Here is a 17,813-nt window from a genome sequence, read left to right on the forward strand (position 1 = left end):
CCCGGTGAGAAGCAGTTTTCTGCCGATGACAGATTGAAGATAACATATGCTTATCTCACTGAGGGAGTGAGTACTTGAAATGTCTTTTGATTTTATATAATAATAACACAGTGTTTATGAAGGAAATTAAAGTACTGTATGAATAATTTTTACATTTGGGGATGTCCATAAAAGTTTCATCAGATTTCACTCACTTCTGCAGACAATTTTGTACACACACACCTACACACTTCCTGTGTTTATTTATGTCTCCAGTGGTGTGTGGGTGTGTGTCGTCTATTGTGTTCTGAAGTGAGTGTGCACGCTTGCGTGCTTGTGCTTGCAGCAGACAGTTTTAGTCTTTTTATGGGTTAAAACAATAGTTTATATTTGACAAATGAAGACGGGAGATTGGCAAATAAGTGACAGGAGACGTAGTGACACAGACTGCACATTAAATCATTTTTCATACAGTGGAGTTCAAAACTGCGTTCCAATTCATAGGGTTCAATAGTGCTCTCTACTCCCTAAGCACGGGATATCCATCGAAGTGGACTTTGCTGACAATAATCACTCATTTGAAATGCCCTGCAACTTCATCAAGGAAAGGCAATGGCAGGGTTGCGCAGATTATAATAACAAAATAAATGTTTTAATGTACTTTATATCATGTATCTAACCATTTTAATCATAACACTTAGTTTAAGTTTGTATGTCTTTGACTGCTGCAGTTTCGATTATTAATATTTTAAGCTCTACTGTAACCGTCAGGCAAAATTAAAATACATTTTAATTTGATCACCTACAGTATGTGTCGTGTCGGTATCATCTTGTGAGCTTTTTCCCAGGTGCAGTGGTAAACATTCCTGAGGTTACTTAAATAATGCAAAATAATGAAAAAAGGAATGGCTGGTTCTCACTCCCTTTACATAAGTTTGTTACATTAGTAACATACTAGTTATATTAGTCTCGCACGCAAATGTAAACTATTTTAATAGAGTAAAACCTAAATACAAATAAAACCTAAATATAAATTAATTCATATACGTGTATTTGCATCTTCGTTCTGTAAATGGAAAGACAAGCAATAAAACTCAATTTGACTTGTGTATACACACCAGATGTGTAAGTTATTTTATGTGCTTTGAGATGAATTATTAGCGTATTAACAGGCTCAGTGCATTATAGATACTCTATAGTCGTATGGTGGTAGCTGAAGCATATAAACGTGTTCGCAGGAGAGAGAGATTATTTCTCCACAGTCAGATATGTTGCTCAGCTAATGGTCCGCGTTTATTGAGAGCAATAGAGGTGATGGATGCGTTCGACATGAAAGAACAGCAGCTTTCCTCTCCCTGGATCATATTTACATTAGTAATATACACTTCCCTTGTGTCTCACTACACTCGTACACTAAATTTGAACTCGCTGTACAGTAGGTCTGTGAGATTAGAGTATTTAATGTTTTTTTTGCTTACAAAAATATAGCCCAGAAATCATCTGGAGGACCTTTGCCGTTGCTATTCCATATACCATGTGTATGTTTTGTGTTTGTACAGTAAGTGTAAGTTTTGTATTTGCTCTCAAGTGTGTCTATCTTCATTGTGATAATCAATTAGTTGCTAATGTACAGTATGTAATCCTCTTCTTGTAGTCGTACAGAGATGCGGGTTTGATCCTCTTTCAGTAGGGGTGGGTTTGCTCCTGAGAGACGCGGGCAGAGAGATGATTCAGTTCTGAACGATTAGACAGTCAGATTATTGTAATGATGTTTGTGTTGTGATGAGAAGCGTTTGGCCTCATGTCGGCAGATCGAGAGTACGTATGTGTGAGATTACGGTGCTATTAAAGAGATATTAATGGTCTTGCTTTGACTCTTGTTTTGTCAGATTCTGATCAATTCAGTGAGTCCGACCAGACCTGCGCTGCTCTACGAGAGTGTTCAAGTGAGCGAAGGAGGACCGGTTCTCAGAGACATGCTCTTCAGTCCTGACCTGCAGTTTATTTACACGCTGACAGACAAACAGGTGAGCACACAACACACGCCTGATGATAAAAACAGAAAAATAATCCATAAGTGTTGCACGTTACGTGTGAAGGCACAAGAGCAAGAATCAGGAATGAAGGGATGTTTATCCAAAAAGAGAATATGAAATCATTATAATGATTAAAAACCTTTGAAAAGCAATATAGGTAGATTCACATTTTTGGTTTTGAAACTTCTGAAATTCTGGCCTGATTTACTTACATTTTACTGTTCATGTGGTGGAATGACCAGGATCTTTATCACATGCTGTGAGATGCATCTACAGCTGAGGAAAAAATGAAGAGACCATTCCAAATTGTCATGTATTGTGCTCATTCCAGTCTAGTGTCTGTTATATTTCAACAAAATCAGACCTCAGAAGTGACAAAGACATCCAACAGCAATGTTTAAGACTGACAGAAAGACAAGACAAATGAAAATGTGATAACATCGAGGTTATTACATAAAATAATTATCTTTGGATTTTCCAGAATACATGTATCAATATTGCTGTTGAATTGCTTATAAATTAATATGAACCTGTTTTCTTTGCAGTATTTGAGGACAGAGAAAAAAACAGAGCATTGTTCTGTTTTGTACCCGATTCTCCAGTTAGCAAAAAATGAAATAAAAATGTTTTATTTGAAATTTGGGATAAATATTGTTAGTTAGTTCACAGAATGAAATAAAATGATAATTTTATCTAAAAACATAACTATAAATAATAATTTGAAAAACTGAAATGGTCTCTTAAAGGGACCCAAAAATGAAAATCCGTCATCGTTTACTCACCCTCAGAAGTAAACATTTAGTTATTTTGTTGAACACACAGGAAGCAATTTTGAAAAATATCAGATCTCGCCCCCCCCCATTGACTCCCATAGTAGGGTAAATACATTCCATGGGAGTGAATGGGGGCGAGATCTGACATTAATCAAAATATCTTCCTGTGTGTTCAGCAAAAAGTTCAGTTCTGTTTTCCCTCCACGTTTTCTCTATAGTAATTCTTTTAGGTGATTTATTATTAATATATTCTGTCAATTGAATGTGCAGAGACAGCTTTAGGTAAACCATTGGCCTTCCTGAGGAATGTGACACTATCACTAAACACGACCTTGTTAGTTTGACCAGCCTGAAGGAACTTCTGACTCACACATAGAATGCCATGCAAAATATTTTTTTTACAAAAAAATCCTATTTTTAGCAAAACTGTTCTCTAATGCTAATGTCACATGATTTCCACCATTTCAATTTCTCTGTCTTTGTTCATAAAAGATGACATACGTTTTTATTTCTCGTGTGAGTTTCTATTTTCTATTACTTCCCTTTTCTTCGCTGAATAATAAAACCTCAATGCCTGGAGTCTTAGACAAGCTGAACCTCCATTTAAAAGAATTGACAGAGTGATTTAGCATCAGCCCTTGTTCTCCAGCACTTAATTAAAAAGTGTCGGATAGTCCTCTATGCGCCCACCCCCTCTGCTGAGCCTCGGGCGATCGGGCACCCCTAACATCCAGAACTCTCCTGATAAAATCACACTTTTTGAAATCCAAAGTTTTTAGGACATCATGAAAAATACATTTCTGATGCACTTTGTAGCCATGATCTACATTGATTAACATATGCCCGCCCACATTTACGTGTCGGCATCTTTTCAGTGTCCACAGCTTGACCTGCCCTCGTGAACCACACTGTGAACTACACAAGGGCGTTTAGCCAATCATAATGGGGGTCATTTACATATAGATGTCTTAAAGGTACAGGAACGTCCTGTTTAACACAAAGGGTCAGAGAGCGGGGTGTGAAATGGTCATGACTCATTAAATTGAGTGTTTTAGTGCCGAAATACTTGACGTACAGGGTCAAAGTACAATGTTGCTGTACTGCTCGATTGAGCTGAATGCGAGAGTTGTGCTTGCGGGGAGGTTATCGCCAGGATAACAAGGAGCGTGTTTATGTTTAAGCTCTTACGTCTTCAAGACTTAACCTTTTTGTTCTTTCTAATCAAATCATTGATCATTCAGCGCAAAGTTAATCCCATAATCCCTCATATAAACAGAGTGAATCATTCAGTCCAGCTGCAGTTAAGAACTTCCCTTGTGCATGCGCATCGATTGTGTGTCTGCGGTGTGTATTAAAAGCTTCTTCATTGATTCAAATGAATGCATTTATGTCCTAAAGATGAATTTGCGTTAAAATTTCTAGAGATAATGAATCCTCCCTATTTTTTTTTTCAAGCATTTAGAGCATCCCTGCTGGTTGTGACTCACAGGTTGTTGTGTTTTTTTTAGATTGCATGCTCACGTTGCATCAAGCGTTTGATTGACAGGGCGAACCTCAGGCGCTGAACAGTGTTTTCCTCTTAACCGCTGGATTTGGAAGTGTGTGTATATTTCGACACTCACACTGTCATCAAGTGGGGATATGCGATACCTGTCACTCATCTTTGTTTGTTTTGGCTGCGGGCAGCAGTTTAACACACTGTCTGATTAACGTTAAGTGAGGGCTGAGGAAAACTGTGTGTGTGTGTGTGTTAAAGATGATAGAGCTTTGAGAAAATAAATTGAAGCATTAATACTTAACATTAAATGCATTTACTTCAGTGTATTCTCTTTCTCTCTCTCTCACACACACACAGAGCGAAGTTATTCTATGCCAGGCAGGGGGTCATTGCCCACCTGTCAATCAAACGTTGATCTCCGTGGCAACTGTCAGATGGCACAGTGTGCGATTTGCTGGTTCTGCGCTGTCCATATGCGCACACGCATGTACACGTCTGTGCCGCACACCAGCATTTTACAGACTCCGGTGCACACATACACCTGACGCTGCTCTTACATTTTATACCAGATGTGTGACATTACCGCATTATTGCTCTGCTGTTCGTGTGTGTGATGTAGTGATAATGTGTGTGTTCGTCTCAGGTGACGCGTGTACCGGTGGAGAGTTGCTCACAGTACACAACATGCACTGAATGTTTGAGCTCCAGAGATCCTCACTGCGGCTGGTGTGTCCTCCACAACATGTAAGACAACACGCAAACACTGAATTTTGTTTTTTTTAAGGCTCTGATCAGTAGTTTCATTGGATACATACCTTTGGCTATTATAAAGTTAATAAAAAAGCAGTAAGTCTTTTGAGGCCAGACATCTTCGAATCATCCACAGCTTCGTATTTGACAAATATTTGAAATAAGCTGAATGTAATTGTTACTTGTATCCGTGTCTGTGTGCTTTGCATTAATCCGCTCTGTCTTGGCACATTGGTTTATCAAACTCTTCTCTGTGTAGATATGTTCATTAATGTTCACAGAAATGGGTCATTGACATATTCCTCCTTTGCTCATGGGACAAACATTAGCAGGATTTCAGTTAAAAATGACGCCAGAGATGAACTGTAGGATAAAAAATTATTAAAACACTTGAAAGAGCTCCATCCTTTAATGACTTTCATCCTGTGCTTGTCTCAGAAGATTAAGACCTCAACTTTAACTTGATGTCTGGATTTATCCTATGGGAATCTTTGAAGACTGTCTGAATGCTTTGGTTTAGTGTTGTGTAGATAACTTGGGAATCATTTATTAACAAACACATTTGTGTTATTATGCTCTTAATGCCTGTTATACTGGTGATACTGATATCTGTTGGTGCTTGAAAACACAACTTGAACCATCTTCTGTTATGTAGCATATTATTTCTCAGTTACAGGGATACAAACATTTTTGTACTTGTAGTGTTTCACACACACTACATTATTACATAAATTGGTCTTGAACAAGTATGATGTTAATTACTTATAAAGACACTAACTGGACAAAAGTCGGTCACACAGGTTTTGACCTTATTTTTTGTTTGGCCGCAGTTGTTCGCGCCGTGATCACTGTGAGAGGGCCGATGAACCCCAGCGATTTGCCTCCCGAGTGGATCAGTGTGTCGATCTGACCGTCCAGCCTAACAACATCTCCGTCACAATGGCGGAAGTCCAGGTGCGTTTGTGTGTGTGGGAGAGAGAGAGACCATGCATGCGTGATGTAATGACAGATTGGTCAGTGAAGTTGCATCAACAGATTCAATGTAGTAACATGAAATATGGAGACGTTGGCCAAACTTTTCATTTTGTGTTTGATCCTCTAGCTGGTTCTTCAGGCCTGGAACGTGCCGGATCTGTCCGCAGGAGTGGACTGCTCCTTCGAGGATTACACCCAGACCGAAGGAATCATACACGGATCAAGAATCTACTGCCCCTCGCCGTCAGCCAAAGAACTCATTCCGATCACACGCCAACAAAGTCAGTGTTTATACAGCTCTATTTCTGTTCATGTAATATCAGTATAGTACTTGATTTCGTCCTGAGTTAGTGTTTAATGTGCTTTAAAAAGACTGCTTGGATAAGCCTATGTAAAGTGTCACAGTTACGAGATGCCTTCCGGCCAATCAGATAAGGGCTGCAAAATTCATCGTGTAATGAACTATATAGTATGTTGGAACTATTAAGATTATTCAGATGAAATTAAATTTCGATATTTATTGAACATTAGTGACTTAATCATATCACCATATATAATCATGCACTCCCTGTTTGATTTTAAACTCTCTCTCTGTCTCTTTTTCTCTGAAGGAGACACACACGTGATAAAGCTCTATTTAAAATCTCGAGAAACGGGGCAGAAATTTGCCAGCGTGGATTTCACCTTCTACAACTGCAGCATCCACAGATCGTAAGTCCATTTCCTTTATCGCCCCCCGCTGCTCCTTATCTGTGCTCCTGTGCTTCCATCCAGACGCTCTTACCTCTCGGGGGGGAGTGGTGTGCGGGTCATATTTCTGTTACCGTGGCAACCGCTGGAGCGTTGATTGACACTTATTCTCTTGAAAACAGACTGCGGTTAGAATCCTACAGATAGCGGACCCCACCTAAACATTTCAATGAATACGCCACACTGAGAGTGTGCGTAAGAGACTCCAGATGGGTTCGGCTCTTTTGGGAGGTGTGTGTAGTGTCTTATTGCAGGACAGATGAGCCCAATGGATTCTCTGGAGAGATAACACACACATACACACAGCTCTCAGAGAAGTAGCATCTGAGATATACAATACCTTCCTTCGCACGCACACACACATACACACACACACACACACTGAGCAATGTGCTTTAAAACTAGGTCACACAGCTCTTTTCTGATAAGAGCAGATTGTGCTCTTTAAAATCCACCCTTCATATGAATATTTTTATAATTGGATAATCGCATGCAGTCATGATTGCCTCCTAATTCAATACATATTCTTCTCTAAAGGCACAACCGCCATTTCAAGGGTCTTTCCTTTCTATAATAAAGTGTGCAAATGGACATTGTCGAAGCTTTGTGTAGATGAGAAAGAGGCTGAGAGGAAATTGAGTTTTACAAAGCCAGTCAGCAAGTTCTCAGGTCCTAGCATCAATACTAAAATGAGAAGAAGAAAAATTCAGCATTGTGATAATGAAGAAGATTTGAATTTTCTTTAGAAAATCCAAATAGAGATTTTCATTGGTGGCGGTTGTTGGAGGTTTCAGAAACCCAAAGCATTTTAATGTACGAGAATAAATTGAGTTTGGCTCTTTCTGCATGTGATGGTTTGCCCGTCTGTGAGGGGGAGAGAGCTCAACATGAGGGGCTTAACGTGAAGGGGGATCCAGGGTACACCCTGAAGTTCCCCCACTCCAGACGGGCAGAGGGTGAGATGGGGATAAAACGACAGAAGGAGGGATTTAATCTCCTCTTGGGATTGGAGGAGAGGTCAGGAAAAAAATAAGGTCACATTTATTATCTGCTAACCAGTTTTTAAAAACCTAATCTAAGTGAACTGAATTGGCTAGATACATTTAAGTGTTTGAGAGGTTAAGAGAAACTAGAGATGTATAAAGGGGCTTGTGGTGCAAAGGTTTTTATAAAGATGAAAAGGATTTGGAAAAATATTTAGTTAAATGTTTTGTTGGATGAACAACAATATAATGAAAAATTATAGTATGTATATTTATAATAAATAATTTATACAATGAACAAATTCATTTTTAATATTTCATATCTTCCTATGGTCTTGTTTTTATTCCCTCGAATCTGTGTTGCACTGTGTTGGATGAGATAGTCAATCTGTACCGCATGTTATTTATCTGTTATTGTAAGTTTACCCTCCCCATCCCAGCTATGTTGTGCTTGTGGCGGCTCACGGCCGTCCCCCGACTCTTCCTGCTGATTATCAGATTAAGTCTCTCTAGAGATGCAGAATTAACAAACTGACAAATGGCGACTCGATGGGGGATCATTACCTAGACAAACACACATCCACAAACATGTGCTGCAGTTCTGGACAAGAATGCTGGGACAGTTTAGATAAATAGCTCCAATGAGTTTAAGTGCAGAGTACTTGAATGCCTTTTAAATTACGTTATTTGTATAAGGCGGTTGTGCATGTGTTCTTTAGAATATCCCAAGATGCATTGCAACCATCTCAGTGAAAAGACGAATGAGTCAGGCGTAACCTGTGTTTTGCTGACCTGTATTTGCGTTTCCTTCAGTATTAAAAGTAAAAACACTCAAAATTTGCCTCCTTGATCCATTTACATTTAGTCATTTAGCAGACGATTTTATCCAAAGTGACTCACAAAGAATTCAGGGAGCAATAAGTGGTATGTCATGCAAGAGCAATAGTACGATAGGTGCTAATACAAAGTTACTAGTTTCAACAAAAACTAGAGCAATACCCGTAAGAGAGGGGTTAGTGTAAATTTTGATCCGTCTCTTCTTTCATCACCCTCTTTTTCTCGTCCGATCTTAAATCAGTCACCTAATGGAGTGGATGTTGGTAGGCATGAGAAAATATTTCACACAGGTTTCAAGCTCAGAATGAGAATGGGAGGTCAAAACACAAGGACACACGTCCATCTGTATGTTGCAGACAGGAATTCAGTATTATCTAGAGCTTTCTGTCACCTTCGGAAGATGTGTGACAGTTTTATGTTAACGTTCACTCACCTGCTTGTCTATATCTCACCTGTCTATGTCTTTTTCAGGTGTCTGTCATGTGTGAACGGCTCCTTCCCGTGTCACTGGTGTAAATACCGACATTTGTGCACGCAGAACGCCAACGACTGCTCTTTCCAGGAGGGCCGTGTGAACATGTCCGAGGTATGAATCGCATCACTTCCTGTACATGCTGTCATGAACTGGAGTGACAAATCACAAAGCAGTTTTCATGCGATTGTGAAATCTCATTGTTCCAAAGTCCTGCTTTTTAAACAGTTTTGATGGAATTTCTTATGAGTTCTTATTGGCTCCTAGTCGTCAATTTAAAAACATATATATACAATTTTAGTTTTTTAATTACAGAAATTACAATTTTTGTTTACAAAAAGTAATTTGTCATTTTCAAACCTTCTTTAAATCTTTAAATTGAAAAGATTTTTAAGGTCAAAAGTTATGCGTTTCTAAACTTGAATGGTGATCTGAATATTTTATATTATATGTGTAACAAAGTATATAAGGTGCCAAAGACTCGCACTACATTGAACATAAGTCCAGTTAAGAAAGTATTGTTGGGCGAGATATGTAATGTTATATTATACATTATAGCTTGGCCTCAAGCGTCGTATTGTCTTCTAAAGCTGTTAAGTCATGCGGGAGCCATCAGTCTGTTTTATAATAAACATTAAATATCTGCCGACAACAGTGATTTAGGTTCACTCAGAATTCTCCTTTAAGTGTGGACAAAAAATGACCTAATCCTGGACGTTTGACAGATTGCGTTTCTCTCCTTCTCACGTAACCCCCACCTATGTCTGTCCTCGGTATCATGAGAAACTCGATCTGTTTCACTGAATAGGGAAAGATAAGAGTTGAGTGGGTTTGGTCATCATGTGGATAGATATGCTCTCTCATTGGCTGCGTGGGAGTCCACTGGGAATCTCCCATAATGATGTGTGTTCAAAGCCTGTGGAGGAGCAGATGAAACAAGCGTGTTTCCTCTAATAGACTCCAGATGTGTGCGAGAGAAAGTGTGAGCAAAAAGAGTTAAAGAAGGGAGTGGGAAAGTTCAGGCAGTGACGTGGTGTTTATATTATAGACCTGACGCCATCTATTTCACAAAGAGAGAGAGAGAAGAGAAGCAGGGAAGAAGCGTTATGAGAGGGGAGGAGGAGGAGAATATAATGTGAGGCACAGGACAGAAAGGCGTTGGCGTGCTGTCCTTTCCTGTATGCTGTCAAGAGTTAGCAAGAAACTGTGAGGACAGCGAAATTCTGGAACGTTCCACAGCCACACAGAACTCTTTTCTACAGCTAATGAACTGTCTAGCTGGTTCTGAATAGAAATAGAAAAGTATGTTTTTGATGTTAATTCTTTTTCAGTATTTGGGATTCAAAAAAACCTAAGGCTAGCCTACGAATATGTGGAATTTTTAAATTGTTATTTTTCCCAACCCTGAAGACCTCATTGAGATTTTAATAATCGTATCTCTTGGAAATTTGGAGAAGGCCAAATTTACCGTTCAGCTCTCTTCAAGACACATTCACCCCGAAGATCTCGCTAAATTTGTTTTTATTAAAAAATAAATCACGGTAAAAATATAGTTTTCGGTGACGGCACAGGCAAGTGCGTTAGTTGGAAGGTGTAGTAACCCATGTGGTGGTAACTTGTCATGTGATGTTACAGTTAAAGGCTCATGAGTCGTGACAGATGTTTTCTTTAGTAGACGGTTTGTCTGTCTTTGTTTTAATCGCTTCTGTCAGTCATGTCAGATTATCATCCTTATAATTTCATTAAATCATGTTGCAGTTCATAATCAATTGACTGCCAACTGCCGATTAATTTACTGGCAGATGGCAAATTTTATTTAGACTTATGCCGTTTATTTTGCACCCTCCATTCGCCTTTCAAACCTTTGGAGGAGGTCTCATTTCGAAATTTGTTCTTAATTGAAGGATACAACTAAAGAATATACCCGTAATAATGTCAGTGCAGTGGTTGTTTTGACTCATAGATTTCTATTTTGTGTATAGATGTGTTTTTCTCTTAAAAATATCGTTCATCCAAAAATAGAAATTCCGTCATCTTGACTACCATTGACTAACATAGTACACTGGTAGTCAAAAGTGCCCCAGAACTGTTTGCTTTCCTACAGTACATTCATCAGAATATTTTCTTCTGTGTTCAACAAAACAAAGACATTTATAAAGCAGGAATCAATATTCCTTTAAGGAATCAATAAGTGACACACGGTTGAACAACAGATGAGGCATTTCTCACAAACATGCATGCTTCTCGGAGTCTCCATGACTTCTGCACTCATTATAGCATCTACATTCCAGAGGGACCTTGAAAAGAGGTCACATGGCCTTTGGTATCCCCCCTGACCCCATTACCCACAATTCAATGTTCCATCGCTTTGACATTCTTTTTCTGCTTGGTTCTCTTTTTCCCGTCTTCTATTCTTTACGCTCTCTTCCTAATTTCTTAACATAAATTCCATCGCTTTGACATTCTTTTTCTGCTTGGTTCTCTTTTTCCCGTCTTCTATTCTTTACGCTCTCTTCCTAATTTCTTAGTTCATAACCGTCAGCCACATTTCATCTTTTCCACACGGTTCCCTCTCTCTCTTTCTCTATGTAATATTCATCGCCGGGTTGCGCTGGGCAGCTGGAAGCTCAGATCTAATCCACTTTGAATAATTAAACCAGAGAGAGAGAGAGAGAGAGAGAGAAAGAGATGCTGAGAGCTGAGAAAAGAACATGTTTGATTACTCTTTTTCTTTTTTTTCTTGCTTTTCTCTCGCTGTTTTGCATGTATCCGAAATTTTACACTTTAAAATGAACAAAATTTTGAACAAAATATCTTAATTGACCTACGTAAAGTTACCTGTAGTTTAATGTTTTGAACACAGATGATATAGAGGCAAATCTTACAGATTGCAGCTTTAAGTAACATAGCATTATATAAGCAATGAGTTCTTAATGGCGACAGCGAGGACACTGTAGTGGGTTCGGGATGGAGCTCGGCGGGTAATGTCATGGTTCTAGACCGGTTATTGTGTACTGCAGGGCTCTTATGTCTAATGACGTGATTGGTAGCTTTGCTTTCCATTCAATTTAACAATTTAATAGGTATTTGTATTGAAATAAATTGAATTTAAACATTTAAATTAGTTCAGCACACTGACTTGAGAGCGATCCGAGCGTTTCTGATGTCCTGTTATGGATCATTTTCCCTTTATTGCTCTAAACTCTCTGACTTCCGTTTCCAGAGTGGATTTTATGGGCCTTGTCATTTATACCTGTGAGTGTCCGTACATCATTTACTGCTAGACGTTGATTGTCAGAAGGAAAAATGATTTTTCTAGCCCATTTTGTGTTGGTTTGTTAAGAATAAATCATTAGACTTCTCATTTTAACATGACGCCATCTTATTATATTTTTCTGAGGCTTAGCGGAGTTTCTTGCTGCACATGAATCATCTATTTTAATCATGTGCATCTGTTCGGATGCTGTGGTTTGAAACATATGCCCATTACAAGCATGTGAGTGGCTGACTGGTCAGTGCTGCGGTCATTCTTCACTACATCACTACACTACGACAAAACCAGAGAACAACACACTGTCTGTCTGCGGAGGAAATTCACGTGCAAACTAGAAATCTCCAAAGATCAGAAGTATGTAATCGAGAAAGATTTAATTTAATTTTAACTGGCAGATGACGCAGTTCTGGTGACGAACGCTGCACTGACGGAAAAGCAAGCCTCTGGTAAACGTGCACGACGGAAGCTAAACAACGTTAATAACGCTGTCGATATGGATATTTCTCTTTAACAGACGCATCGATTCGCTTTAGAAGACCTTTGTTAAGACCACAGAGCTGTGTTGAGCAGTTCTTTGATCGATGGATGCACTTTTTGGAGCTTCAAAAAGTCAACACCCATTCACACCCATTCTAGCGCTTGGAAGTAAAATGATACTTGGTATTATAACTCCCAACTGCATTATTCTTCAAGAAGAAAACAATATTCAGTTAGGATGCCTTGAGGATGAGTAGAACATGGGGACATTTTGATTTGATAGTAATATTCGTTTCCATTCTACCACGCCTGTATTCAGAAAATATCACGTCCTCTTACAGGTATATCATATTGCTTTAGTACATAACTGTTGTATGTCAGCACACTTCTAGTTTTTCTTTCTTTCTGAATATCACTAAGGAATTGTGCTCATATTCAGACCATTATTACTCTTTTCTTTGTAATATTGGCCTTTTTTAATTATTATTTGCCATGACGAGTGTTCGTCTGCATAGCAGTCTGGCACACACATATATAAGCGTACTGTATATACTATAACATTCAGGCAACTGAGAGGCATCCATGTGTTTTATGTCCACTTCAGATACTGGCCACATCAGGCATGATTTATTCCCCCATCACACACACAGAGAGCTGCTGTTCTGGGACACGCTTCAGATAATGACACCGTCCTGCTCATATCTGTCTCGATTAGCTGAACGATTCTGCTCCATATGTCTCCCGTCACGCATGTTCAGCCATGCATCAAACGGGCATGATACTGTAGATGAGTGGTAGTTAAAAGGCTCCATACTTACTGTAATGTTATGGAGCTGTTAACCAGAAGGTTCGCTCGATCCTTCCTATTGCCGCTGTGCCCTCGAGCAAGACCTTTAACCCAGAGTTAACCAGGTTAGTCCAAGGGGACTGAACTGGTAATGAGTTCACAACCTGTTCTATTGTGAGATTGTGTGAAGACGGTTAGGAATGGGTATATCAAGCGGTGCATAAATAATGGATTGCACTTGTTATTTTTCAGGATTGTCCTCAGATTCTGCCTTCCACACCGATCTACATTCCTGTTGGCGTTCCCAAGCCTATCACCCTGTCAGCGCGAAACCTTCCACAGCCTCAGTCCGGCCAGAGAAACTATGAGTGCGTCTTTCGCATCCAGGGAGAGGCGCACAGCGTGACGGCACTGCGCTTCAACAGCTCCAGCATCCAGTGCCAGAAAAGCACGGTAAGTACAAACACAGTCATATTTGAATATTACGGGAATTTTCAACAAGTGGACTGTCCTCAGAGGAAATGTGTAAATTTGTAGCAAATGCACAGACTTTTGATACGCAATGCACATTGATCTTATCAGAAGAATTGCAGACAGGAGAAGACGACATTGGAACAATAATCACATTCACACAAGCAGCGTCTTATTGTTTGATTTAAGCTGCGCAGATGGTGGAGAATCAGTTCTGCTGTCCGTGAGTTATTTGGCAGAGCTTAAACGTTATAAACAGTTTTGGAATGTCTTTATGTGCAGCTCACATCAACAGAAATGTGTGCTATTGGATGTCGGCCCTTTCTCTTTGTCTTCTTTCAGGGTGTTTTCATTTCTCTCTTTGGCTCTGGTTCCTTTCGGACGATACAGTTCTAGTTTGTTATTATGGTTTTGGTTGGGAGGTTGTTTTGCATCTTAGTGGTCAAGGCAAGAACCCAAATCTGGTGAAGCACACACACACACACACACACACACACTCCTACTTTTTCCTCTTGACGTCTGGAGCGGACAGACAGAGCTGTGATCCGACTGCATGGGAAAACCACAGCTGACGTTCCACTAACTGGATTCAGCTGGTCAAGTCAGAGAGGCTCATGGGAAATGCGTGTGTCAGTAGATTCGAATAATCTTAAGTGATTTATGATTTTTGTTAACCTCTGAGTTTGCTGAAATGTTCAAAATGCAATACATGGTTTGTCATTGCCACGTGGATCTGTGGTTTGTCCAATCAGAATTTACAATATAATCTGTATTATGATGAATTATAAAACAAAATCTGACACACACTGATTACAAAATACTTTTTTGCTACTAAATGATACATGTTTAAGAATTCAAAGGGTTTTGTATGGGGAGGGTATAGAAAATACCACGAGGTCAGTATACAAACAATAGAAACAGCAGTATTTAAAAATAAAACACAACCAAATGAAACCATCAATGTCAAACTGGATAAATGCATTAACTGCTCAAAACAAACACAGTTGAGTTAATTCTATAAGTTCACATGTGAAGTCAAGTCCTAGTGGGTTCGATTTATTTCTGAATGTCATGAGAAGAAAGTAAGAATAGACGTACAGTATCAGAGCAGATGCTTGTTGTTTAATTCATCATCCTCTTTGAAGCTCTTTCTAACTGTCAGGAGACAGACGGCGGGCAGAAGAAAAGAGATGGAGAGATAGAGCCGCTGATGTGTGTGTGTGAGCGCCAGCGATGAGTTCTGATGAGAACCAATTAGAGGAGACACCGATAAAAAATGATGATTAATTACAGTGAGAGAGAGAGAGAGAGACCGTAATAGATACTACGGTAAAGAACAATGAAGGTGAGAAAGAATGTCTCATAGCCTAGGGCCACTCAGGGACCGAAAAGTCTTCTAGAAACTTACTGCACCTGCAAGAGCGAAGAGTGATATGATCTTGCTCGCATACTTTTAAAACGAATGTACAAATGAACACATAAAATTAACACAATGTAATAAAACAATAACAAAAATATAGCATAGCAAATAAATTCAGACATATTTTTAAAAATACATCCTCTGCCAATGAATGACATTATTTTGTATTATACAAAGTTAATTTGATAGTCTGTTATGTTTAGAACGTTTTTATACACTTAAACAAGTTATACAGATCGCATAAAATACATAATATGCTTCTGTCAGATTAGTTTTTTTTGCATTTGTTGTCATGCTTTGCAGTATTTATAATATTCTATACAACATTTTAGTTATATAGACGACAGCTCTAATTCTTTCAAATATATCTCTTCAAATGTTCCTGGAAAACAAATTTGATCAATGATCGTGAGATCGTTCACGCTCTTAGACACGTTTAAGAACTTTTATATTTGTTTGCTTGTCCTGGGATGATAAAGTGATGTGGCCCGTGTGGGGTCCGTGTCAAAAGTTTCCCTGGAGCTGCGGGATTCATCCTCCAGGACACAATAGCCGGGGTCAGAGGAAGGCCAGGGTCATTAAACCATCAGTTCTCCGGCACTAAATCAACATCTTTTGGCGTCACAGATGGGGTTTGAACCGACACCCTCTAATAACCGCCGTGTCGTGCCGAGATCCGACCAGCGCACAGGAGAAAGTGAAGCGCTGGAGATCTGCTTTCTCTTAATATAGAATGTGTATATCAGTAAATGAAATCAATCAATTTACAGTAATTATCATATCAGTAGGCCGAACCTGCAGGCTGTTCCCACGTGTACTAATACACGCTCTCCTCTTCAGCCCATCGCGTCATTTCTGCTTTATTTAATTACGTGAGCGTCCGGTCTTCCTACGCCAGTCAGAGGTTAACTGCCTGCTCAAAAACGCCCGTCTCTCGTGGTCTGATCGCATGGCGGTCTCCAGCCTGCAGGGTGAATACATTACCATACTATACATGTAAGACAGCTGCATTCAGACAGACGATAACTCATGTAAAGATCATAAATTGTATTTAATTTCTTAACTAATGGATGATCAAATGCTTAGTGCCCAGATTAATTATGTGTGGCTTATGAGGGTTTTAAAGGCAGATTACAAAATGTACAGTCTCTTGTGGTTATTATTAATCATGGTTATTTGTATTGGTCTTGTTTTTGTGCTCATTTTTTTTCTGGTCATCTCCTCATGACCACAGGCAAACTGTAGCAGTGCCCTAGCAACCACAGGCATACTGTAGCAACGTCCTAGCAACCACAGGCATATTGTAGCAATTCCATAGCAACCACAGGCATACTGTAGAAACTTCCTACCAACCATAAGCGTACAGAAGAAACGTCCTAGCAACCATAGACATGCTTTAGCAATGTCCTAGCAAGCACAGGCATACTGTGGCAACATCCTAGCCCCTGCAGACATACTGTAGCAACATCCCAGCAGCCATAGATATACCGTAGCAAAGTCCTGACTTTAACAACACCCTCGCTATCACACATCAGTCATACTGCAGAAACGTCCTAGCAACAATAGGCATAGTGTTGCAATGCCCTAGCAACCACAGGGATACCACAACAATGCCCTGGTAACCACACACATACTGTAGCAACACACTATCGACCACAAGCATACTGCAGCAATGTCCTAGCAACCATAGGCATTCTGTTGCAATGCCCTAGCAACCACAGGGATACCACACAATGCCCTGGCAACCACACACATACTGTAGCAACACTCTATAAACCACAAGCATACTGCAGCAATGTCCTAGCAACCATAGGCATTCTGTTGCAATGCCCTAGCAACCACAGGGATACCACAACAATGCCCTGGCAACCACACACATACTGTAGCAACACTCTATAAACCACAATCATACTGCAGCAATGTCCTAGCAACTATAGGCATTCTGTTGCAATGCCCTAGCAACCACAGGGATACCACACGATGCCCTGGCAACCACACACATACTGTAGCAACACTCTATAAACCACAATCATACTGCAGCAATGTCCTAGCAACCATAGGCATTCTGTTGCAATGCCCTAGCAACCACAGGGATACCACACGATGCCCTGGCAACCACACACATACTGTAGCAACACTCTATAAACCACAATCATACTGCAGCAATGTCCTAGCAACTATAGGCATTCTGTTGCAATGCCCTAGCAACCACAGGGATACCACACGATGCCCTGACAACCACACACATACTGTAGCAACACTCTATAAACCACAAGCATACTGCAGCAATGTCCTAGCAACCATAGGCATACTGTTGCAATGCCCTAGCAA

General features: G+C 39.8%; 1 protein-coding gene across 1 annotated transcript in view; it reads left to right on the forward strand.

Moving 5' to 3' along the window:
- The window catches only part of plxna1b (plexin A1b), an 83,501-nt gene that overhangs the window by 40,956 nt on the left and 24,732 nt on the right, over positions 1–17,813 (forward strand). The window contains exons 4-10 of the mRNA XM_079460786.1: positions 1,869–2,006; positions 4,930–5,030; positions 5,867–5,990; positions 6,139–6,292; positions 6,623–6,722; positions 9,053–9,167; positions 13,844–14,044. Coding sequence (XP_079316912.1) covers positions 1,869–2,006; positions 4,930–5,030; positions 5,867–5,990; positions 6,139–6,292; positions 6,623–6,722; positions 9,053–9,167; positions 13,844–14,044 — 933 coding nt within the window. The remainder of the gene's footprint in view (positions 1–1,868; positions 2,007–4,929; positions 5,031–5,866; positions 5,991–6,138; positions 6,293–6,622; positions 6,723–9,052; positions 9,168–13,843; positions 14,045–17,813) is intronic.

This window comes from Barbatula barbatula (assembly GCF_947034865.1).
Source record: "Barbatula barbatula genome assembly, chromosome: 7".
NCBI lineage: Eukaryota > Metazoa > Chordata > Actinopteri > Cypriniformes > Nemacheilidae > Barbatula > Barbatula barbatula.